Consider the following 22517-nt stretch of genomic DNA (forward strand, 5'->3'; position numbering starts at 1 on the left):
GGTGGGGATAAATGGGTATTCATTATATTACCTTGTCTTTTTTAATATATGGTTGAAATTTTCTATAATAGTAGTTTGGTTGTCTTTTCTTTATGTTTTCTAACCTCTGGGTATCATTGTGAGTACATGATGCATGGAACAGCATGAGCTAGTCATTTTGTGACCACTAGGAAAGTAGTCAGTGCACTAAGGATGGCAGCGTACAAAGCGGGAAAGAAAACCTTGCATAACTACTGAACCAATCAATCCCGAACTGCCTTAGCTCTGGCTTCTCTGCTACATAAGATGATCATTTTTCCTTACTCTTTAAATTTCTATGGGGTTTTTCTGTTACTTGTAGTTAAAAGCATATTAACTAGTATGATTGGTGTACTATTTTATCCCACTTTCATAACTTTATAAAGAACAAAACAGTTTAAAATATTGAAAATAAATTCATGAGAATTGTCAGGTAGATTGACTCTAGAATCAACCATCAAATTATAGTTGTTTTTCAAGTTCAACCTGTAGACTGTTTCACCTGAACAATTCTGTAAGGCTCACGTCCTCACAGTCCTAAGCAAAACAAGGGGACAAGGGGATTGAATGTCAGGGAACGCATCTTTAAATATGAAGAACAAACACAGAAAACTTAAGAAAATACATTTTAAAGGCCAGTTTCTCCTTATTATCCATAATTTTTGTCTACTGATTATCTAGCATGTAATTAGGGAACATAAGCTAAAATTTAAAAATCAGCATAAGTAAAAAGTATTTAGAAACATAAATTTGCTAAAATTATTATTCAATCCAAAGCCAAGCAGTTTTGGATTATTTACTCCCTTCATTAGCACATGTGATAGAATTAACTGCTAAATACATACACAGAATATGCAGGTTTAAGGTAGAGCAAATGAAGTAGATTTTAACTTTAGAATTTATAATGAAAAAAAGTTTTTAAAAATTTGAGTATAAAAACAAATATTACTGTGCCACCCAAAAAGAATAAGTTTCAATGCACCAAAAATGGCTTATATTATAAACTCATCAAAAAATTGTCTGGGTAGAAAAGTCTTGTAAGCTTTGTTATGTTATTTAAGGAAATTCTGAAAGCTTCTTTTAGTAAAGTCTTAAACAAATCCATCCCAAATGCATATGACCAAAATTAAGTTTTCTTCTTGATTTATTTTATAAAATACACACATAATGTAGAAACTTAAGCAGTTGCCTGACACTGGAAGCAAAAATGGGAACACAGTACTAGGTAGTCACTGGGTAGCTGCGGGATATTGGTAACACATTAATCAAACGCTTTACATGGTTATCATTCAGGATTAAGACATGCAGAATCTCATACCCCATCAATGCAGACATACATCAATGGAGAAATGTTATTTTAGGATTTGATTCCAAAGACTTGAAACTATTAATAGTAGTTCTAAGAGTAGGGATAACTGGGTACTTCCTACTTGTTCATTATATGTTTTAGTTGTGTCATTTTTGTATCTTTATTATTTGTATGTATACAATGTTTTTATAAGTGGATAAAAACAAACATGTTTTAAATAAATTTTAATAATAGAATGAGTCAACAATGAGAATATATGAACTAGTTTTTGAGTTTAGTAACAGTTAAAACAGAAGATGCACAAAGCATATATCAACTATTTAATGGAATTACCTCACAGAAATGTAACACACAAGAGGAGAATGCAGCAGCTCCAGAGAGAAGATTTTGTATATATCCTCGAGGCATATTAAATTTTTCAGACACACTCCAAATGTTGGTCTCTTTGAGCAAGGTATAAAGAACAAAAGACAGGTATAGTCTGTTGACAATGTTCTTGTCCACCTTCTAGAAAGACACAAATAAATTTATACACTGGATCTGCTAAAAATGTACATTACATTCAAATTGGACAAAAGGCAAAGTGAATGAAGTTGTACTACAGGAGAGGAAGGATACAACAGTTCCACAAAAACCAAGTTCTAATGTACGCACTTTAGATTAGTTCAAATTATAATTTTTCCAAGTATAAAAAGAGAGATAAGCCAAATTGTTTCCAATTTAAATTAAACTTCCTTCTATAAGAAGTGTAGTGAGTTCAACTGTCCCCTAAAAAGAGATATGTTCAAGTCCTAACCCCTGGTATCTCAGAACGTGGCCTTACTTGGAAAGAGGATCCCTGCAGATGTAATTAGTTAAGGATCTTGAGATGAAGTCATCCTGGATGTACAAGGGACCCTTAAGGGCCCATCATTCAATGACTGGTACACTTATAAAAGGAGAGGACATTGAGTGACAGAGGAGGTGGTATGAAGACGCAGGTAGATGTTGAAGGGATGTGTCTACAAGCCAAGCAACACCAAAGACTGCTGACTACCACCAAAAGCTAAGAGAGAGGCAAGGTGGTTTCTTCCTCAGAGCCTCTGGAAGGAACCAATCTTGCCAACATCTTGATTTCAGACTTCTGGCCTCCTAAACTGTGACAGAATAAATTTCTGCTATTTTAGGACACCCAGTTTGTGCTGATTTGTTAAGGAAGCCTTAGGAAAAGAAGACAGGAGGAGCAGCTGGGGAAACCTTTACATTTATTGTAGTAGTTACAGGCTGTACATGTGTGTGGTTGTGATTATAAATCAGACAAACGTATTCGTTTAGCTAAATATGTTAATAAGCTTGTCTGTATCAGATTCTATGATTTCCACATGGTCATGATAAATAATTAATGTTTCCAAAGTTAAAACACGAAAAGAAAAATGCTTCCTGTAGTTGACAATTTCTATTCTGTGTACCTGCTTTTGCCTATAGTGTTTAGTGTCTAGTGATTATTTTTTGTGTAAAGTATTTCATAGCTAACATCAAGTTAACTTAGAAATTGAGTAATTCATGCTTAAAATCAGAGGAAAAAATGATGAATATGAAAGAGAAAAAGTAGGTATAAAATTATATTTCCTACTAGAATAAAAGAGTGTGTGAGATGAGAACTGAGGGTGGTATATTGAAAGATGTAAGACCACAAATTCTGTATGTTGACACTGGATCACTCTTTTAAAAGCATTAAGCTGAAAAAGCATGATAGTTGAATAACAGATAGGAAAAATCACTTTTTAATTTCCCAATTTTAGTACAACTTCATCGTTAACTACAAATTGAGTCAATGTAGATTTTGCTCAGAATGTATTTTCTAAGCCAAAAACAATGATACAAGTATATTTCATAGCAAGAAAAGCTGCTTTATGCCAGTTGCAAGATATTTTATCAGAAATGTGTAAAGAAAAGGTCTTTTCCAACATGGAGAAATCAATTAGATTTTAAGTGTTCTGTAGAATTAAAAAAAAAAAAGCTATTCTAAAACACCAAACTAGTAACTAATCCATTTGTAATTAAGATAAATTCATGCTTATATTTTAAATACTTCATTTCAATTGAACATTTATTGACTGTATTTCATAAAATGTAACAAAAATAAGTTCTGATTCAAGTTTAAAAAGATGCATTATTCTAATGAGATTTTATAAATGTTTATTATTTGGTAATGAGTTGCAAATTAATATGATTTTATTTTTATTTTATATTTTAGTGTTTGATATAAAAGGTTTAAGAAATGTTTTATTGAACATTTTGAAAGGCTAACCAACATAGTCATTTCTGAGGTAAAAGACCCAAACTAAGTATTGACAAAATGAATGCTGAAGTGCTATACATTTATAATTTTATGATACATCAATACAGGGGACAGTTGCGCCATTTGTTTCAAATGTAAGTAACCAACCATCTTCCATTTTTCAAAATGAAATCAGTAATGTCTATGTAAATGTAAAAAAAGGAAAATTGTAGGTAAGATAATTAGGTTTCAATGAAGATTAGATTACCAAAGAAAACAAAAAACGAAAAACGAAAAAAAGGGAATTATGAGGTAGAAAAATGATATTAACTTCAGGAATTTGAATGCATGTTTGCCAAAGAATTATTTCCACTTCTCTTAAGTTAGTGTATGCATGCGACACTTGCTTCATGTTTGTTGACTGAACTTTAAAACACTAAAATATAAGATACCATACAAAAGAGTACTGGATTCTCCACTTCAACCTTCTAAAATGCTTGACGTACTTCAAGTATTTGGACAATAAAAAGTAACAAGAGAAATAAGGATCCCAAACTTGTCCTATCTTGAATCCCTGAGCATGCTTAATAAAATTTTTCTAGAAAATACTTTTTCTCCTTTGAATTGAACTTATTTCAGGATCCTACAATATCATGAAAACATCGTACAAACATTTCACAATTTTTATAATGTAAGCTATAAGTAGCCTAAGAAAAATAGATGAATAAGGTTTACCTTTTCCTATGATAAAAGCCTTACATGGCGGGAAGGGTATAGCTCAGTGGTAGAGTGCATGCTTAGCATGCACAAGGTCCTGGGTTCAATCCCCAGTACCTCCATTAAAAAAAATTTTTTTTTAAATAAATAGATAAACGTAATTCCCTTCCTACCACCCAAAAAACCCCAAACAAAAAAAGCCTTACGTGTGCACAACTATTTTAGAAATACAAATGTACAAAAAAAGGGCCATCACACCATCTAGAAATAAACACTGTTTTTAAAAAATACCTAAATTTCTAGCCCTCAGATGTTTTAAATAGTAAAATAGGAATTACATTAATTTAAAGGAAAAAATGTGGACCCAAAAGATCAAGTCAACAAAGGAGATAATACAATAGCATTAATTTTGTTAAATGAACTTATGTAGGAGGGAAAAAAAAGACTATGGTACCTTCTTGATAGCTTGACCTGATGCTTTCTTCCCAATAAAGTTCTCAGAGACTCCAACCAGAGCAGCTACATTTTGTTCTGCTGGGCTGAGCTGGGTAAACTACATAGAAAAAGAATAAATATATACAAAAATTAAGTTGTAACTTTAAAAAGTCTGCCACTTGAACCAAATCCAGTACTCACTGCACTACCACATTTTCATGATTATAAAAGATATGAAAAAATAACACAAATTTTACTTAAAAATATTGATAGCTTAAAAGATGTATTATTAAAATATAACATATTTTAGTAGAATGACTAAAGATATGGGCACAGTACTGTGAGTATAGACTATGATTTCCATGGACGTACTCATGTTTAATATGGGAGATATCTGGGTGGGGAGAAGGAAAGGTATAGTACCACTTAGAACAACTTAGAGTAACTATTTAAAAATACGGCATTAAAAAGAAAGTTAATTTCCTGCAACTAAAAGCTACATACTGCTTCTACCTACTATGTGTTCATGAATCTAGCTTGTTCACAGTAAAACCATAATAGACTGTACTCTACCCCTTGGTTTTGTAGCATGTAGGGCCACTTCTACCTGGCTACTGGCCATAAGAATGATATTCCTTCTCAGATATTAACATCACTGGGTTTGGTGTCTCATCATGCATGGCCCAGATAAAGCTTTCATGGAATGAAATTCTCAATCATTAGAGATGGCTTTCATGGCTTTCTTTACACTGTAAAACACAGTGGTCACCAAACCACAAGAGTAACTATCTTTGGGGGAATGGGACCAGAGATGACCCTTTTTTCTTTTCTGCACCTTTATTTTTTTTTGATAATGAATATGTTTATATTTAACAGAAAAGTAATATTTAAGTGAAACAAACAAAAATGCTATTGCCATATTGCTGCTTTAAAAACTGAAAGATTAAAGGCCCAATTTCAAATATATTTTAATGGAGGAAAAAAGTGAATAATCACTTGATAAAAATCATATCATGATTAATAAACTAGGTAGCCTACATTGCAGAATCTTATCTTCTCACCTGCCTGAAGTATATCATCCAATCAGGGTTACACTGAGAAGCCATATCATAGGGAGTTGTTAGGTAAATTAGATGAAGAAGGCTTTCAAGCACAAGTCCTTCAAGACCTTTCTTCAAGTCTCTGTAGAGAATGTCACAATAAGCCAAATCTATAGTCCCTAAAAGAAAGATACAAATAGTTCATCTTTCATAATCACCAGTGGGGAAAGAGGTGATTTTAAAGAAAGTCTGGTTTAGGAGTTACCTAAATATAGCAAAAAGTATTTAAAATCTCTTATTATGTAATTTAGCACAACTATTTTGGCAGTCACTTTGATAGCATCCATCAACATTTAATAAGTACATACCTTCTGACCCAACTACCCTATTTTGGGAATCTAAGCTAGAGAAGTATTTCCACACATATCCAAAAATACACGAACAGAGATGCCCATGCAGCCTTGTCTACAACTGAGAGAAATCAGAAGTAGTGTAAATGTCCATCAATAAAAGAATGGTTAAATACATTATGGTATCCCTACTATGGATGACTAAAGTATTAAAAGAAAAATAAGGCAGATTTAAAGAGATTGACATGTGAAGATGCTCATGATATTTTAGAAGTGAGAAAAGCAAGCTGCCCCCAAATACTTACATTATGCACACATGTATGTATGTGTGTATGTATATACGTATATGTATGTATGCAGACACATATGCACATACAATACAGACATATATACATGTACATGTAAAAATATCTGGAAGGATGTATATATATCAAATTGTTATGAAATTTACAGAAAACGTCTGGAAGGATTTACACCAAATTGTTATTCTTGGTAGGATATTATGATTTGTGTGATGGCCTGGGGAGGGGAGCAAGAAGGAGGGATGAACATCTTTTTTTCCACATACTTTTGCAGTATTCTAAATTACTTGTGATTCAAAACATTTTTCAACTTTTTAAAGTTGAAGTAGTCTAACAGTTTGTAAGATTAATTTTATTAATATGAAATTACAAATCCAATTTAAAGTTACAGAATAATCTCTATGTTTTCCAATGCATTTCCTCAGGTTAGTAGTGAGATTTAAGTGAACTCTTACCCTTAAAAGAAGCTCGTCCCAACTTTGTAATATGAAAACTATGGAACTCATCTTCGGACCTGTAAATAGTGTCTTTTTGTTGAAGTCCTCTTTCTGTCAAAGTGGTGTCTTTTTGTAGGAGTCCTTTTTCTGTCAGGTATCTAAGTGATTCGACAGTTATTTCCCAGAGACTTTTTTCTTTCAACAAAATCTTTTGCTGAACACCAAAAAATGTACCACTCATAAAGTGGTATATGTCACCAAGATTTGTTGTAATCTGAAACAATTCAGGACATCATTGGAGCATCTTCCCTAATTCAAGGTATCATTTGAATGAATAATTAATCAAGATGATGACTCATTTCAATACCTCAAAGCTATTTAAATAAAAAATTGTTATAAATCTACATAGTTACATAAAGGTAATTTTACAATGGCGTTTTAAAATCACAAGAAAAAATTTAAGGGAGAAGGTAGTTATCACATGCATATTTTTAATGAACACATCTACACATTTCTCATTCAAAAACTCCTTAGGTTTTTGAATAATTTTTCACAGTATCTCCAAAGCTGTGCTGATTACTCTCTGATCAATTATTACTAATTCTGGGGGGAGGGTACAGTTCAGTGGTAGAGTGCGTGTTTAGCACGCACAAGGTCCTGAGTTGAACCCCCAGTTCATTCTCTTTCTCTCTCTACCTAATTACCTCCCTCACACACACACAAAATTATCACCAATTCCCACTCAGCCTCCTCCAGAAATCCTCCTTTCTACCCCTTTCCAGTCACCTGTGAAAGCAGTCTTTCGCTTTAAAACCTGTGTTAACAGGTTCATGTACAACTGAAAAATTGTGCTCTACACTGGAATTTAACACAACATTGTAAAGTGACTATAACACAATAAAAAATGTTAAAAAAAAAAGTCCAATCTACATTTCACATAAAATGTTTTTTATGACAAAAAAAAAAAACACCCCAAAAAACAAAAAGCACCTATGTTAAAAATGAGCACACACACACAGACAGAAAACAAAACTGAAAGTCCATTAAAACAGGACCAGGCAATACTCTGACATATTACCTAAAAATAAATAGCAGTTTTCTACCTCTTTTTGTTGCTCTCATTCCCATCTCCTTTTTCTATTCTTTTGCTGCCTTTTTCCCTCCTCCCCTGATCACTAATTTAAAACTTATAATGGTGATCATAAGTAATACTTAACCCACCATTTGGTATTCAGACATAGAGCTGACTCTGAATTACAATAATTTATATTAGCCAATTTCAATGAAATCAGCATGTTATATTAAAATATGGTCAATCAATAAGCATATTTTCTCTCTCTTATAATTCTGATGATATTTCAACTGGAAAACTTCAGTAGTAATTTCATATTAAGCCAATGTAAGGGATAAAAAATACTGTGGAGCACAGACATTTCTTATTGCTTCTCCTCCTTTAAAAAAATCATTTTTAATATAGTATTTATTTAGGCTAAAACTGCACCTTTGAGATATTCAAGAACTAATCAGTTTGTAGATTATCAACATACTTAGTTTCTTTATTGTTTTCTACCTTGTTGATTATAGTTAACACTAGGCATAAACAAACAAACAAAAAACCCTTTACTTGATTCTTCTAGCTTCCATCATGTTAGCTTTCTACCCCTCTGTGAAAAGCTTTTAGACACAGTGATTTAAACTCACTGGGCCTGCCTCTGCCTCTGACCTCCACAACTTCTCAAAGCTGGATTCTCCACTGTTGCCCCAATCTGCAGGTTCAGCCATGACCAACTGCAAAATCAATCGATTCATTAATTCAAGTATTTACTGAGTGGCAACCACATGCCAGGCACGGTGCTAGGCACTGGGATTCAGTGATAAATGAAAATAACTGTGGACCCTGCTGCCACAGAGCTTACATTCTGGTGGGGTAAAGTTATTAGCTAAATAACTGCACTACTAAGAATAAAATTACATTTGGTGCAGCCACTATGGAAAATAGTATGGAGATTCCTAAAAAAAGCTAAAAAAATAGACTTACTATATGATCCAGTAATCCTGCTTCTGGGCATATATCTGAAGAAAATTCCAATTTGAAATGACACATGCACTGCAGTGTTCATAGCAGCACTATTTACATCAGCTAAGACACGGAAACAACCTAAATGTCCAACTGACAGATGACTAGATAAAGAATTTGTGGTATATTTATACAATGGAATACCACTCAGCCATAAAAAAGAACAAAATAATGCCATTTGCAGCAACATGGATGGACCTAGAGATCATCATACTAAGTGAAGTAAGTCAGACAGAGGAAAACAAATATCATATGATATCACTTATTAGTGGAATCAAAAAAAATGATACAAGTGAACTTACTTACAAAACAGAAACTCACAGACATAGAAAACAAACTTATGATTACCAAAGGGGAAAGGGTGGAGGGAGGGATAAATTAGGAGTTCGGGATTGGCAGATATAAACTACTATATATAGAAGAGATAAGTAACAAGGTCCTACTGTATAGCACAGGGAACTATATTCAATAGCTTAAAAAACCTATAATGAAAAAAATATATATGTATAACTGAATCACTATGCAGTACACCAGAAACTAACACAACACTGTAAATAAGTTATATTTCAATTAAAAAAAAAAGGCCCCCCAAAATACAATTACAAACTGATAGATGTCATTAGAGGAAGGGAATGTGGTTTTTAAAGCACACAATAGACTGACTGGACTCAGCAGTACAGGGAGGCTTTCCTAAGCAAGCGAGGCTAAGTGAAAGTTTCAGGGTTGAGTGGGAGTTAACCAGACAAAGCAGTGGGTGAGAGTGAAACTGGAGATGGGGAGGTAAGATGGGAGAGTCCCAGACTTAGGGAGCACTGCCCCTACTTCTTTGCATTTCTAAATAAATTCTAGTATCAGTTTACAACTTACACAAAACAACCTGTTGAGATTTTGATTGGGATTAAACTGAATTTATAGATCAATTTGGGATGAAGTAACATCTGAACAAAACTGAGTGTTCCAATTCATGAATATGATATCTCTCTCCATTTATTTTGGTCTTCTTTAATTTCTCTCAGCAGTGTTTTAGTTTTCAATGTATAGGTCTGACACGTATTAGTTAAATTTATCCCTAAGTATTTCATGGTTTTTGATGCTAGTGTAAATGGAATTGTTTTTCCAATTATTTGTAGTAAGTATGTAGAAATACAATTGAGTTTTGTACACTGACCCTGTATCTTATGACACTGCTAATTATACCCTAGTTTTTTTGTACATTTCTTTGGATTTTTCTTGAACTCAACACCATCAGCAAATAAGATAGTTTTACTTCTTCCTTTCCAATTCGTGTTTTTTATTTTTCGTCCTGTCTTACTGTATTGGCTACGACTTCTGATATATGTTGAATAGTAGGGTGAGAGCAGACATCTTTTCTTTTTCTGATCTCAGGGGAATCAGATGAGATTAAGTGTGATGTTACCTGCATTTTTTTTAAGTAAATACCCTTTATCAGGTTGAAGAAGTCCTTTTTTACTCCTAGTTTGCTGAGTTTTTATCATGAATGAGTGTTGAGTTCTGTCAAATGGGTAATTATATTGATTGAATTTTGAATATTAAACCAACTTTGTATTACTGGAATAAACTCTGATTGACCATGATATATTGCTCTTATAATGTATTGCTGGATTACTAATACTTTGATAAGGGTTTTTATGTTTCCAAGAGATATTGGCCTGTAGCTTTCTCTTCTTGTAACATCTTTGTCTGGTTTTGGTATCAGAGTAATGCTGGTCTTATAAGATGAAATGAGCACTGTTCCCTCTTCCTCTACTTTCGGGAAGAATATGTGTACGATTGGTGTTATTTCTTCTTTAAAAGTTTGTTAGAGTTCACCAGTGAAGTCAGCTGGGCCTGGAATTCTCTTTGTGGGAAAGTTTTAAATTATAAATTCAATTTTTTTGGAGATATAGAACTATTTAGATTTTATACTTCTTCAGTTGATTTTGAGAATTGTCTTTTAAGAATTTCCCCCATTGCATCTAAATTGTTGAATTCATTTTTCAGTATTCAAGGATATAGTTATTCAAAGATAATTCCATACTACCTTCAATATCTCTGGGATCTCCAGTGATGACCCTTCTTCCATTCCTCATGTTGGTAATTTATGTGTTTTCTCTTTTCCACCTGATCAATTCAATCAATAATCTTACTGATCTTTTCAAAGAACTAGCTTATGGTTTCATTAATTTTTTTCTCATTTGTCTATTTTTTATGTCATTGATTTCTGCTTTTATCTATATTACATATTTTCTAATTTCCCTTATGATTTCTACTTTGACCTGTGGTCAAAGTATGCTATTTAATTTCCAAACATTTGGGTATTTCCCTGATACCTTTCTATTACTGATGTATACTTTAATTCTGTTGTCATTAGATACCATTCCCTAAATAATTTCAATCCTTCAAATTTATTTAGACTTGTTTTATGACCCAAAATATGGTCTATCTTGGTGAATTTTCAAATGCATTTAGCGAATGTTCTACATACACAATGGCACACTGGAAAGATTACTGGCCAGCAAGGCAGGAACCTGAATTATAATCCTATCTAAACCATAACTGCTTGAATGACCTTAAACTAAACCATTAATTCTCTGAGTCTTGTTACCTTATCCACTATATAAATGTAATAAGACTCAGTGATCTTCATGATCTCTTTCCCTCCTTTATTAATTCCAGGGCAACCCTCCAACTGTAGGTCTTTATTACATTATACATGCTTTACTACAGCTGCTCCCAAACTAGCCTTGCAATACTCCTGCATAGTAGTATTCCTTTTTCACAGGTAACTGGAAGAGTTAGTAATTTATGCAGGGTAACAAGAGACAGAGCTCTGACCAGGACACAGGTATGTGTGATATCAGAGCCCTTGCTCTGAACAACCACAGAAAACTTTCACTATTTCCACTGATAAGTGATTGGGTCACAACCCTTTAGTCCAGTGTTTAAACATGCTCTCCACCTTCCTCCATCTACAGCACACAGTCTGGCCCAACTTTTCCCACTCAACTTTCTACTCCTCAGTATCTTCAGCCTTCCTCAATATTCAAGCCTACTGACTGTCACCCCGCATCATCTTAAGGTTTCTCACCTTTCATTCTAAGTAATGGCTATTCCTTCCCTCTGCTTATCTAAAACCTCTATCTCCTTCAATACATAGCACTAATTACTTTTCTTTCTTGCAGCCTTTCACTTTTATAAATTGCCAGGGGATATTGTAATATACCATTCACCAGCAAGGAAATCAAAACTTGTCTCATGGTGTCTATTATTTATCAATCACCTTTCGGATTTTCATTTAAACTGTTCAGGTTAATGAAGGTGGCCTGTACGATAGATTAAGAGTGCTGGTTTTGTAGTTAGATAAAGCTGAATTCAAACTCTGGTTTTGCTATTTTGAGGCAGAGTGACCTTGGGCACAAAGTTAAAATTTACTTAAGAATATCCCTAATAAAGAGGTTTAACTCAAGAGTAACTCTAATAAAGAGAGCTAATTTCTGATTTTAGGAAAAAAGACTATTTTCTCATTGTGCCCCACTAACTTTTTTTTTTTTAATTTTCTGCCTGATAAAGTATATACTGATCTCACACACATTTATGGTCACAGGATTACAGTGAACCTTTTTCTTACCAAAGGCAGAGATGCTAGATTACCCCCATCAGGACCCATGTCTTTACAGCTCCTTGTATCCCCCACAGTACCCACCAAAGTCTCTTATTTGTAATGGACACCAAGTTATGATTTGTTGGTTTTTCATATTCCTTACAATTCAAAAGATTAAAAATGTACATATAAATCTAGATTCAGATTTATCATGTCAGATTGTTCTTTTCCACATTAGATTAGAATTTAACATTTTTTTCATACTTCACAGATTTTTAAAATTTTTAAACCTCCATTATCTCAGATATCACTTTATAAGACATAAAAATATTTTAAAATACCTTCAAACCAATCAAAGAGAGGAACAAAGTTTGGATTCCCTTGGTGAATTCTTGAACAAGTTGGCTGTAACAGTTTTCCAATGGTCTGCTTATTAGCTCCAATACCTACAACAATCAAACCAATATTATAGTTTTGTGTTATTATAAAAAATAAATGACATTCCATATAAAATTTTATATTTTACATAGATCTTGTGGAGGTCAGGGGAGATAAGAAAACATAAAGATTAAAAAAATATGAATTTAGCAGGAGTCCTAATGAAAATGGAAGAAAGATAAATAGAGAAAATACTTTTCATTGTTTGCCTGAAATAAAAAAGTATTCACACTACTCTTTCTAATTCTTAATCACAGAGGAGAAGAAAATATTTAAAGGAATATTAATAATTAATTTTTAAAAGAAGACCTCATAAAAGGGCCAGACAAAAGACAAAGAAAGAAGACAAAACAACCAACCAACAACCAGTTGAATATTACCTGTTGCTTGTCTTTTTCTTGCAAAATAAGGATGCTCTCCCCAGAAGAATCTATTCCAGCACGGCCAGCTCTGCCAATCATCTGTTTATATTGATTCCTCTTTAAGAATTCTTTGGCAACATAAGGGGCTCTTAAAATAACTCTATGAAATTGATAACATTAATTAAAAGTAATATTCCATCTATAGCCAGAGCATCTATTTTTTAAACTTTTAATTTCATTATAACTTACGTGACATTAAATTTAATAACACATTGACTCAAAGTAATAGATGACTACTACCATTCACCAAAAATCTATGATGCCTGAGGTTCTTTATGGACATTATCTGTAATCCTTACAAAACTCTTGGTGCTAATATTCTTTTTAATTTAATTTAATTTAATTTACTTTTTACGAAGGGGCTAATTGAAGCACAGACAAGTCAACCACAAAATTAGTATTACCAGAACCATAATCTGAACTTAAGTTTGACTAGCAACAAAGCTTATGATCAATCCACTATAGCAATAATCTAAGAAGACTTTTGATTTTATATTCCATAAATAAAAAATCTGACTACACACTACCAACATATACATATTTATTTATGAACTTATATTTTTGTCAACTACATAAAATTGCAAATTTCAACTGTTTTTGACCTACAAACATGTTTTCAACCCTGCTCATGTATACAGAAATCTATAGCCAGCTTTCCTGTTCAAAGGTGCAAGAAAACCTGTCATTTACCTAAACCAATCAACCTACCCCTTTATTTATAAATCCAATGGGCAGCCAAAATTACCAAACACATGAAGAAAACTAATGCCATAAAAGAAAAATAACAAGAACATACAGAATAAATGTCTCACAGAAGCAGATATACAGGGACAGATAAGAACTTTAAAAAATTCTAACTGGTATCCACAGAAAGTTCTAGAGGGCAATGTATTCACAAGATGAGAGCAGATTACCATAAAGAAAGAGCAATAAAAGAGAGCTCTTAGAAATTAAAAAACTTTAAAAAATTCATTTAAACAATTCAATAGAAGAATTGAATAATGAATGAATACAGTTAATGGGGTAAGTTAAAACTGATTTTGTCATTTGGGAGGTAAAGCTGAAGAAATCATACATGTCACATAGATTGAACAACGTGTAAAAAAAGTTGAGAGTTGAAAGCTCAATTTAAGAGGCTTCAACTCTATCTAATTGAAGTTACAAAAGCAAAGAACAGAGATCATGAAAGGAAAGAAATAATTAAAGAAATAACTGGAAAAAAATTATTCTAAAATGAAGAAATGCATAAAACTTTAAATTGAAACAATATACTCAAGAGCTAATGTGAATGAGAAGTGCTAGATTGGGATGGTTAGGATTGCAGAATTAGATTTCCTTTCTTTATTTCACCAACTATCTGAAAAAATGGAAAATTTAGTCAGTGACAGGATTTGAAAATGAAAGAATAGAAAAACATATACATGGCAAAAAAAAAAATGTAATCCTAGTATTTGAAGTAAAATCACTAAATGAGAAAGACAAGAACCGATTTTATTGATAAAAGGTATAATTCAGCAGTAAGATATTTGGAGTAAACCTTTACATACCTAAGTAGTTTTGAACTACAAAGCAAAAAAAAACTTCTAAAAAAGGTAAAAAAGAGAAGCTGACAACTCCATAATTACAGTGGGAGATCCTAACATACCCTCCCTGAAATTGACAAAGAATCGCAAATAGTAAGAAAACACAGGAGCTGACAACATGATTAATAACCATGATCTTATGAAACTGCATACCCACATTTTTTTTATGCTCATGGATAATTTACAAAAGTCAATCATTTATTTGAAAAAGGTCACAAATTTTAAAGTCACAAATGACAAAGAGTAGAAATCAATTATACAGCCCTACACAGCTTTGGTAATAACTGAAAAGGTAATCAAGGATCTACTCTAAAAAAGATACTAGACTCAAAAGTCTTTAAGGTTTCAAGGAAACCTCTGTTAAATAAACTTTCAGATCATAAGAAACGGTGGAAAGCTTGCCAACTGTTTCTACACAACTGGGCTAATAAACCCTAACCTCAAAACCAGACAGGGAGAGCAACAGGAAAGAAGGAATTCTAACAGCAGAAAACTTACCGATGTTATTTTTCATTAAAATATTAAAGGAAATAAACCAATCAACTCAGCAAGTGTTGAAAAAAACATTTGATAAATTCTCACCCACTACTGAGAACGAATAAGACAACAATAAAACTGCTGGCAAGCTAGGAATTGAAAAGTTTTGAGCCCGGCCAACAATTACTTACATCTTACCTTCGAGCTGGTAGGTTAACACCTGCTGCTAGGGTGGATGTGCAGGTGAAAAGGCAGAGAACGCCTGTGGAGTAGGCCTCCTCCAAGAGCTTCCTTTCATCACTCGTCAAGCCGCTGTGGTGATAAGCAACCCCAAAGGGGATGGTGTGCTTTAGCACAGGACACAAGCTGCCACTGCTGCTATTCTTCAAGCTCTTAATCAGTTCGTGTTTTTCCTTCTCTCTGTGCTTCAGATATTCCCTAGGAAAAAGATCTGTTAGAGATACGACCCCTTGATCTTACAGTGACAGGGTGCCTGCAATTTTAATTTGAGTAGATGCATGTAAACATTCTCGTCTTAAAAACGTATCACTTATTGACGTAAGTATATAAAATGTTCTTAGGATTTTGATTTTGCTTTCAATAACTATTAGGTAGTTTCTCTCAAACTTTTTGTGGATCACAGAGCTCTGTGAAAATCTGCTTACAGCTAAGGGGAAAAACAAATATTCACATAAACACAGCACTGCCTGTAATTTCAGAGGGTTCATGGACTTCCTGAAGTTCAATCCTGTTCTGCCTACGAATCCATGGGTGCCAGTTTTAGACCCCTGCTCTACATGTTACAATTTTCTTTTTCACAAAACATACATCTTTAGTGAAGGTGATCTGTTTTAAGTCATAAATTTTCTTCTCTGAAGATGAAAACATATATTATTAAATCATACATATTATAGGTAGAACACTATCTAAACACTAGCATTTTAGAAGCCTCAGTAATATCCAACCATGTCTCCTATCTAGAAGCACCTATTATTTAAATTCCCTTCTAGAAAAGAAAGAGAGAAAGGAAAGAAGGACTAAGTACAACTAACTACTAGTTGTAAAGCTACGACTTCTGAATACCAGTAGCAAACAGAGTCTAAGAGTATACAGTACACACAGCCTGTGTTGTTGTGTGCTTCACGGAAAGAAAGGAAAGCTCTGGCTGGTGGTAACCACAGCAGGCCAGGAATTTCATAAGAAGTTGAGAAATGGGATGCAAGGACACAACAAAGAATGGGGAAGAAAGTGGTTAAGGGTGATCAGTGCAAGCTGAGTAGGGAGTGACAGACTTCATGTTACTACTTCCAGCCAGTATTTGAGGTCCTAAAAGGGATGAACCCTTCTCAAGGAATTCAGTCGTACATGGTGTGAGAACATTAATAATCACCCTACAGTTTTAGAGAAGGAAGACATGATTTGTAACTGACCAGGTAAGATATGGTTAGATGGAGAAGGGTTTTGTGGGAGAAAGTGAGATCTGCGCTGGGTCCTGAAGAACAGGTGTTAGAGAGGCAGCAGTGAGGGGGCAGGAAGTGCACTGTTCGCAGAGGGGAAGGCATGATCCCAGGCATGGCAACGGGCAGTGCAAAGCACAAACAAAGAAGAGAAGTGGCTCAGCTTGGAAGGAGCGCAAGGCGAATGAAGAGCAGAAGGAAGAAGGATAGAAAAGTAAGCTGAGTCAGATCTTAGCCTGAATTCCAGGCTAAGAAGCACTGTGGTATCATTTTTAGAGGAATTTTTTAGGAAAAGTGATATGGCCAGATCTTTGGCAGTTGCCAGCAAATAGTGTTTAAAAAATGTAAAAAAAAAAAAAAAAAGGCATTCTTGACTTAAAAGTCAAAAGTAGTAACAGCCAGAAAAAAGATGTTTCCTTGAGATTGAGACAATCAATTGGGAAAAATCTGCTTCAGTTTTTGCACTTACAAGCACATTCTACTGCCCAGGTGGTTCTATAGTAACTGCTTCCCACGAAATTTATGGTAAGGAGGCAAATTATTAAGAGATAAGCTGGTATGCGAGGACTCTCAAGAAATCATGTTTTAAAGACACCACTGAGATCAGAAACCATTTAGCCCTAGATTTTACTTTATTTATTTATTTTTTTTTTACTTTTTAAGTACTTTGATATTAAACTTCCAAATTTATGATTCAAATAAACTATTATCAACAAAAAGCAAAATAAGTCAAAGGTATAACTTGACCAATATAAAACTCATGCCTCCCAGTCAAATGATAATTTCCTTAGGCTTTTATAATGTGCATCATCATTATAAAGGTGGACATGCAGCTACCAAAATGGGAAACTTCTTCACTTTATCCCAAACATGTGTATCTTTGTGTTAGCCAACGGATTTAGCTCTATATTAGACCAATCCATGACAGCAGGATTGGGAGGGGAGGTGGAGCATGACTAGATTAGAGTCCAGGGCACTGGTCTGTGAATAGTGATACAGCAGTGGTTAAGGGACCAAAAAAGAAGTCTGAAAAACATGACAGAACCACACATAGGACAAAAAGGTGCAGAAAAAACTAAACAGTTTATACTTAAGGTCACTTTATATATATCTATGATACAACAGAACCAATATTAAATACTGTAAAATTGCAACCAACAAATTTCTTAATTGTTTAGGAAATTCAATCCCAATGTCCACACAACTTAAGTGTGAAGTTTACTAAGAAAACAAAGAAAACAGTATTTAATTAAAGAGAAGATTAAGCTGAAGATATGATTCATCCCCACAGTGATCAGTGATCAGTTCTCTGATCACGTAAGCCAGTGGTTGACCTTGGCTGCATGATGGACTTGCCTGGGAGCTTTACAAAATAATGGTGCCTGGGTTCCACTCCCAGAGATTATCTGGGATTGTCTGATTTGTCTTGGATGTAGCTTGGGCACTGAGATTTTAAAAAGGCCCCCAATGACTCATTGTGCAGCCAAGCCATTGTATTAGCCAGCATTCCCTGACATGCAGCCTTAGAACTTTTCTCTATTCCACACATGTATATTTCACAGCTCAACTTTCCTCCAGGTCAGGGCCTTCAGAACCTAGTACAACAACTCAGTACGATGTTCTGCAAGAATTAGTGCTTGTTGAATCAACAGAATACCTGGTATGTAAATCATAATAAAAATAAAACAGAATATTTTTAAAAGATTAACATACTTGCTTAAAATTTTGCATATCATTTCTGCTACATTTTCACAGTTCTTCTTAGTGGGACAAAAAACTAAGCAGGAATAATTGGGAATAACTTCTGTCACCAATGCTACCAAGTGGTCAGGATCCATCTTTTTCAGAGTGTCAGAATACTGTACAACAAGATGTAGGAACAAAGCAGTTAGCAACCATGAAAGCCTTTCATTTTATCAGTGTGTTTCGAAAGGAAAGTAAATCATCCATAATTCTGAACTTCTCATTTAATAAATATGATCACTTAAAAGAAAAGACGAAACCTGTATTAAACAGCAAAATGTTAAGTTCCACTTTTCTCTTAGATTATTAGGGTTTCATTAGGTGTATTCAGTTTTAAATAAAGGAAGTGAAAATAGTTAATGTTATTAATAAATCAACTGCACGTCTATCTGCACTGAAGCAGAAAAAGTCCACAGAGAGAAACACAGATTGATCCCAGTAACAGTCAAAGAACTGCACAAATAAGTTAGAGCTCTTGCTATTACTAAGCTTTCAAAAACACAGGTTCAATCATACTACAGGATGTATTTTCAGAAATAGAAAATATATTTACTACGCAGACACAAAGAACTCAGAAAGAACATGAAGAGAAATGCAAAGTTATTTAAAATCTCACTTCCTTTGACTTGACTGAAAACTCATTAAGATTTAGAATAATATACCTTTATAGAATTCTAAAACTGTTGTAAAATTCCTTTTCTCCTTTTTTAATGTCCTTCATGTAAGTCACAGAACATTAACGTTTTCATATACCAACATCTGAGCTACAGAGCCTACAGACGTTCTTCTTGTTTTGCTGTTGCTGCTGAATGAAAAAACATTTATGGGAGAGGTCTCCAAACTTGGTTCCTGGATCCCCAAGGGCAAATAAAATACCTAACAGTTTTGATTATTAGGTAGTTAGGTCCAAACAAATTAATAAGTGTGTATTTCCTTACAAATCAGTAGCCATTTGAATAAATAATACACATCAATGGAATAAAAAATCTTTTAAAATTTCATTCTTAAATAACCATCACAGCCCTCCAATGGACTGTGTGCACAGCTGGGCCCTCCACAGGTTTCCAAACTGTAGAAACCCTTATGTCCTGTGCCACATTGATTTTTACATGGTATTTGCTTACAGTAAGTACAACACACTCTCCCCAACTTCACAAAGATACAATATCATAGAAAGGAATGTAGTGTGATCTAATGCTGACACTGGATACTGCCTATCTTGAACCAGTAGTTTGTATGGTGTCCAACAGACGTCAAGCATCAGCTGTTTTCTCTCAAATGTCCAAACTATTCCACAGTATCCATGAGACTCCCCTGTGGTGTCCCAGGGCAGTTGGGAACAAAGTCTGGGAACCTCATCTTCAGGGATTATCAAGGTTACCTTATAATTAAGGAGACGTGAAAAAGTCATGCCATTCTCTGCTTTGCTGTCAACCTCATATATTGCATCATTTATTTTCAGATATTCTTTTAATTCAACCTTGAATTAAAAAGATGTTTGCAATTAATACCATATACAAATCCATCTTTCCAGAGTTTCAAATTTTGTAAAATATGCTGTAAAAAAAGGAAAGCTATACAAAAATTTTAGCTTTTCTAAGGTTTGTAAAATGTTTCAACATAAAAGTTATTTCTTTCCCATTTAAGTTTCTTTTCCCCTTTAAATCAAAACTGGGATTAATATCCTTGAAGAAATACTTTTGAATTGAATAGCCACATATCTAAAAGGAAATCAGACACTTGTATTGGTCACAAGAAGTATAAATGAGTCAAGTGTTCACACTCCTTTATTAAGGAGTTTATTTGTGTTATTCCTCAAGATTTAAAGCTTTATTAGTCATCAGTTTTAATCTAAATACCACCAAGTTATTTTTAATTTAAGTATTTGTAGACAAAAGTTTGTAAGAACAGCTCATTGAATTTTTAAAAGAACAGCCTCTAATTCGACAATTAAGGTCAGAAAATATCTCTTGAAAATTTTCATATTTGGTGCAAATGTAAAAACACCAAATTTCAAATTAAAATTTGGTGATTCTCAAAAATCATTTTCTGAAAACCTATTTAGACACAGAAACTGCAAACAGAGTATATAAACATTATAAGCTACTTTCAAATAACTATGAACTACATTAATTTACTTTCTTCGTCTTTTGGGAATACTGTTAAGGGGGAGTTTAAGCTTAAATCCATGTGAAGTCTTAACTTATTAAAAAAGCATTATAACTACCAAGGCATAAATACTGGAAAATATTTAAAATTTTAAGGTAAGTTTTTTTTTTATGTGCCAATAACTCGAAACATGAATTACTGAATTCTCACTGAATGAAAAAATGTACCTTACAGAATATAAAGTGGAAAAGCAGAATGGGTCTGGAAAATTTCATTCAATAAATATTCATTGAAGACTCAGGGGCCAGGCACTGTTCTGGGTGCTATAGCCAAGCCAAGATCCCTGACCCCGCAGAGTTACACTCTCTATACACAGACTTACTAGCAAACAGCCATGGTCAGTGGCATTACACTCCTTCACTACTCTTACGTTTTTTATATAGTACATTTACTACTTTTCTTTCTGAATAAAAGATGATACATAACAAATCAAACCTTAGGTACATACTGGTCTAAACTCGCTGGTGTAATATTCTGCCTGTAGGAACTCCTGGAGGTCTTCAACATTGTTCAACGTTGCACTCATACCAATAATTTGAGTTGTTTCTAAAAAATAAAAATCCAAAGCATTGAGGAAAAGGTGTTATTTGGTATATCATAACAGTAATTTTTAGCAGCCTTTTTGTGTTCTGAATTTTTCCTGAGTGATTTGGGAAAGGGAGGAAGGTAAGAAGAATACAAATACAGGTGACCCTTGAACAACACTAGGGTTAGGGGCACCGACCCTCCACGCAGTCGAGTATCATCCAAAACTTACAGTCGGCCCTCTGTACCTGCAGTTCCGCCTCCCTGGATTCAACCGTCACATCGTGTAGTACTGTAGTATTTACTACTGAAAAAAATTCACGGATAAGTGGGCCTATGCAGTTCAAACCTGTGTTGTTCAAGGGTCAACTGTATATTTCCAGAGTATTAATGTTACCAGATGAGAGGTATAAGCTGATAATATAGATTGGGAGCCATCCGCACACAAGAAGTACTTGAAGTTATGAGTGTGGATGAGAATCAGCAGAAACTGTAGGAAGTTCAAAATTTGTAGATACTGACAGGCATATGTAGAATAGATAAACAAGATTATTCTGTATAGGGCAATATATACAAGATCTTGTGGTAGATCATAGCAAAAAAGAATGTGACAATGAATACATGTGTGTTCATGTATAACTGAAAAATTGTGCTCTATGCTGGAATTTGACACAACATTGTAAAATGACTATAACTCAATAAAAAAATGTTTTAAAAAAATTTGACCTTTAATAGTTTTCCATAGATAAGCTATTATAATACATAACAACTAATAAACTACTGCAATAGCATATCAATAAGTAATAGAGAAGACATGTAGAATAAATATTTCATAAACACTTAAAGACTGTCTGATGTTGCAAAATAGCTACTTAATGTGACCATTAACATACACTGTTTTATTGGTATGATGATGATGATACTGATGGTGGCAATGGCAGCGAGCTCTTATTGTGCTGTGTGCTTGGTGTGGCTGAATGCTTCACATGTGCTAACTCCTACAGTCCTCCCAACAGTCCCATCAGGTTGGTACCATCATTATAGCCACTTTACAGATGAAGAAACAGAGAGGTTGAGTCACATGCCTAAGCACACAAAGCTAGTAAGTGGAGAAAAATGGTAATTTCATTTATCTTCATAATTCTACCCATTTATCC

The 22517-nt window shown here is 33.8% G+C and overlaps 1 protein-coding gene across 6 annotated transcripts in view; it reads right to left on the bottom strand.

Moving 5' to 3' along the window:
* Positions 1–22517, bottom strand: part of HELQ (helicase, POLQ like) — a 49698-nt gene that overhangs the window by 20171 nt on the left and 7010 nt on the right. For 4 of the 6 annotated variants that reach the window (XM_074346460.1, XM_045512942.2, XM_074346471.1 and 1 more), the window contains 10 exons: positions 21284–21381; positions 20048–20146; positions 18637–18782; positions 15665–15904; positions 13365–13506; positions 12888–12992; positions 6887–7142; positions 5801–5958; positions 4759–4857; positions 1661–1834 (listed from right to left, as the gene is read on the bottom strand). In XM_074346460.1, coding sequence (XP_074202561.1) covers positions 1661–1834; positions 4759–4857; positions 5801–5958; positions 6887–7142; positions 12888–12992; positions 13365–13506; positions 15665–15904; positions 18637–18782; positions 20048–20146; positions 21284–21381 — 1517 coding nt within the window. Of the gene's footprint in view, positions 1–1660; positions 1835–4758; positions 4858–5800; positions 5959–6886; positions 7143–12887; positions 12993–13364; positions 13507–15664; positions 15905–18636; positions 18783–20047; positions 20147–21270; positions 21382–22517 lie in introns of all 6 variants that reach the window. The other 2 variants (XR_006722950.2, XM_010950203.3) reach the window with 2 other exon arrangements.

This window comes from Camelus bactrianus, chromosome 2 (genome assembly GCF_048773025.1).
Source record: "Camelus bactrianus isolate YW-2024 breed Bactrian camel chromosome 2, ASM4877302v1, whole genome shotgun sequence".
Lineage (NCBI taxonomy): Eukaryota > Metazoa > Chordata > Mammalia > Artiodactyla > Camelidae > Camelus > Camelus bactrianus.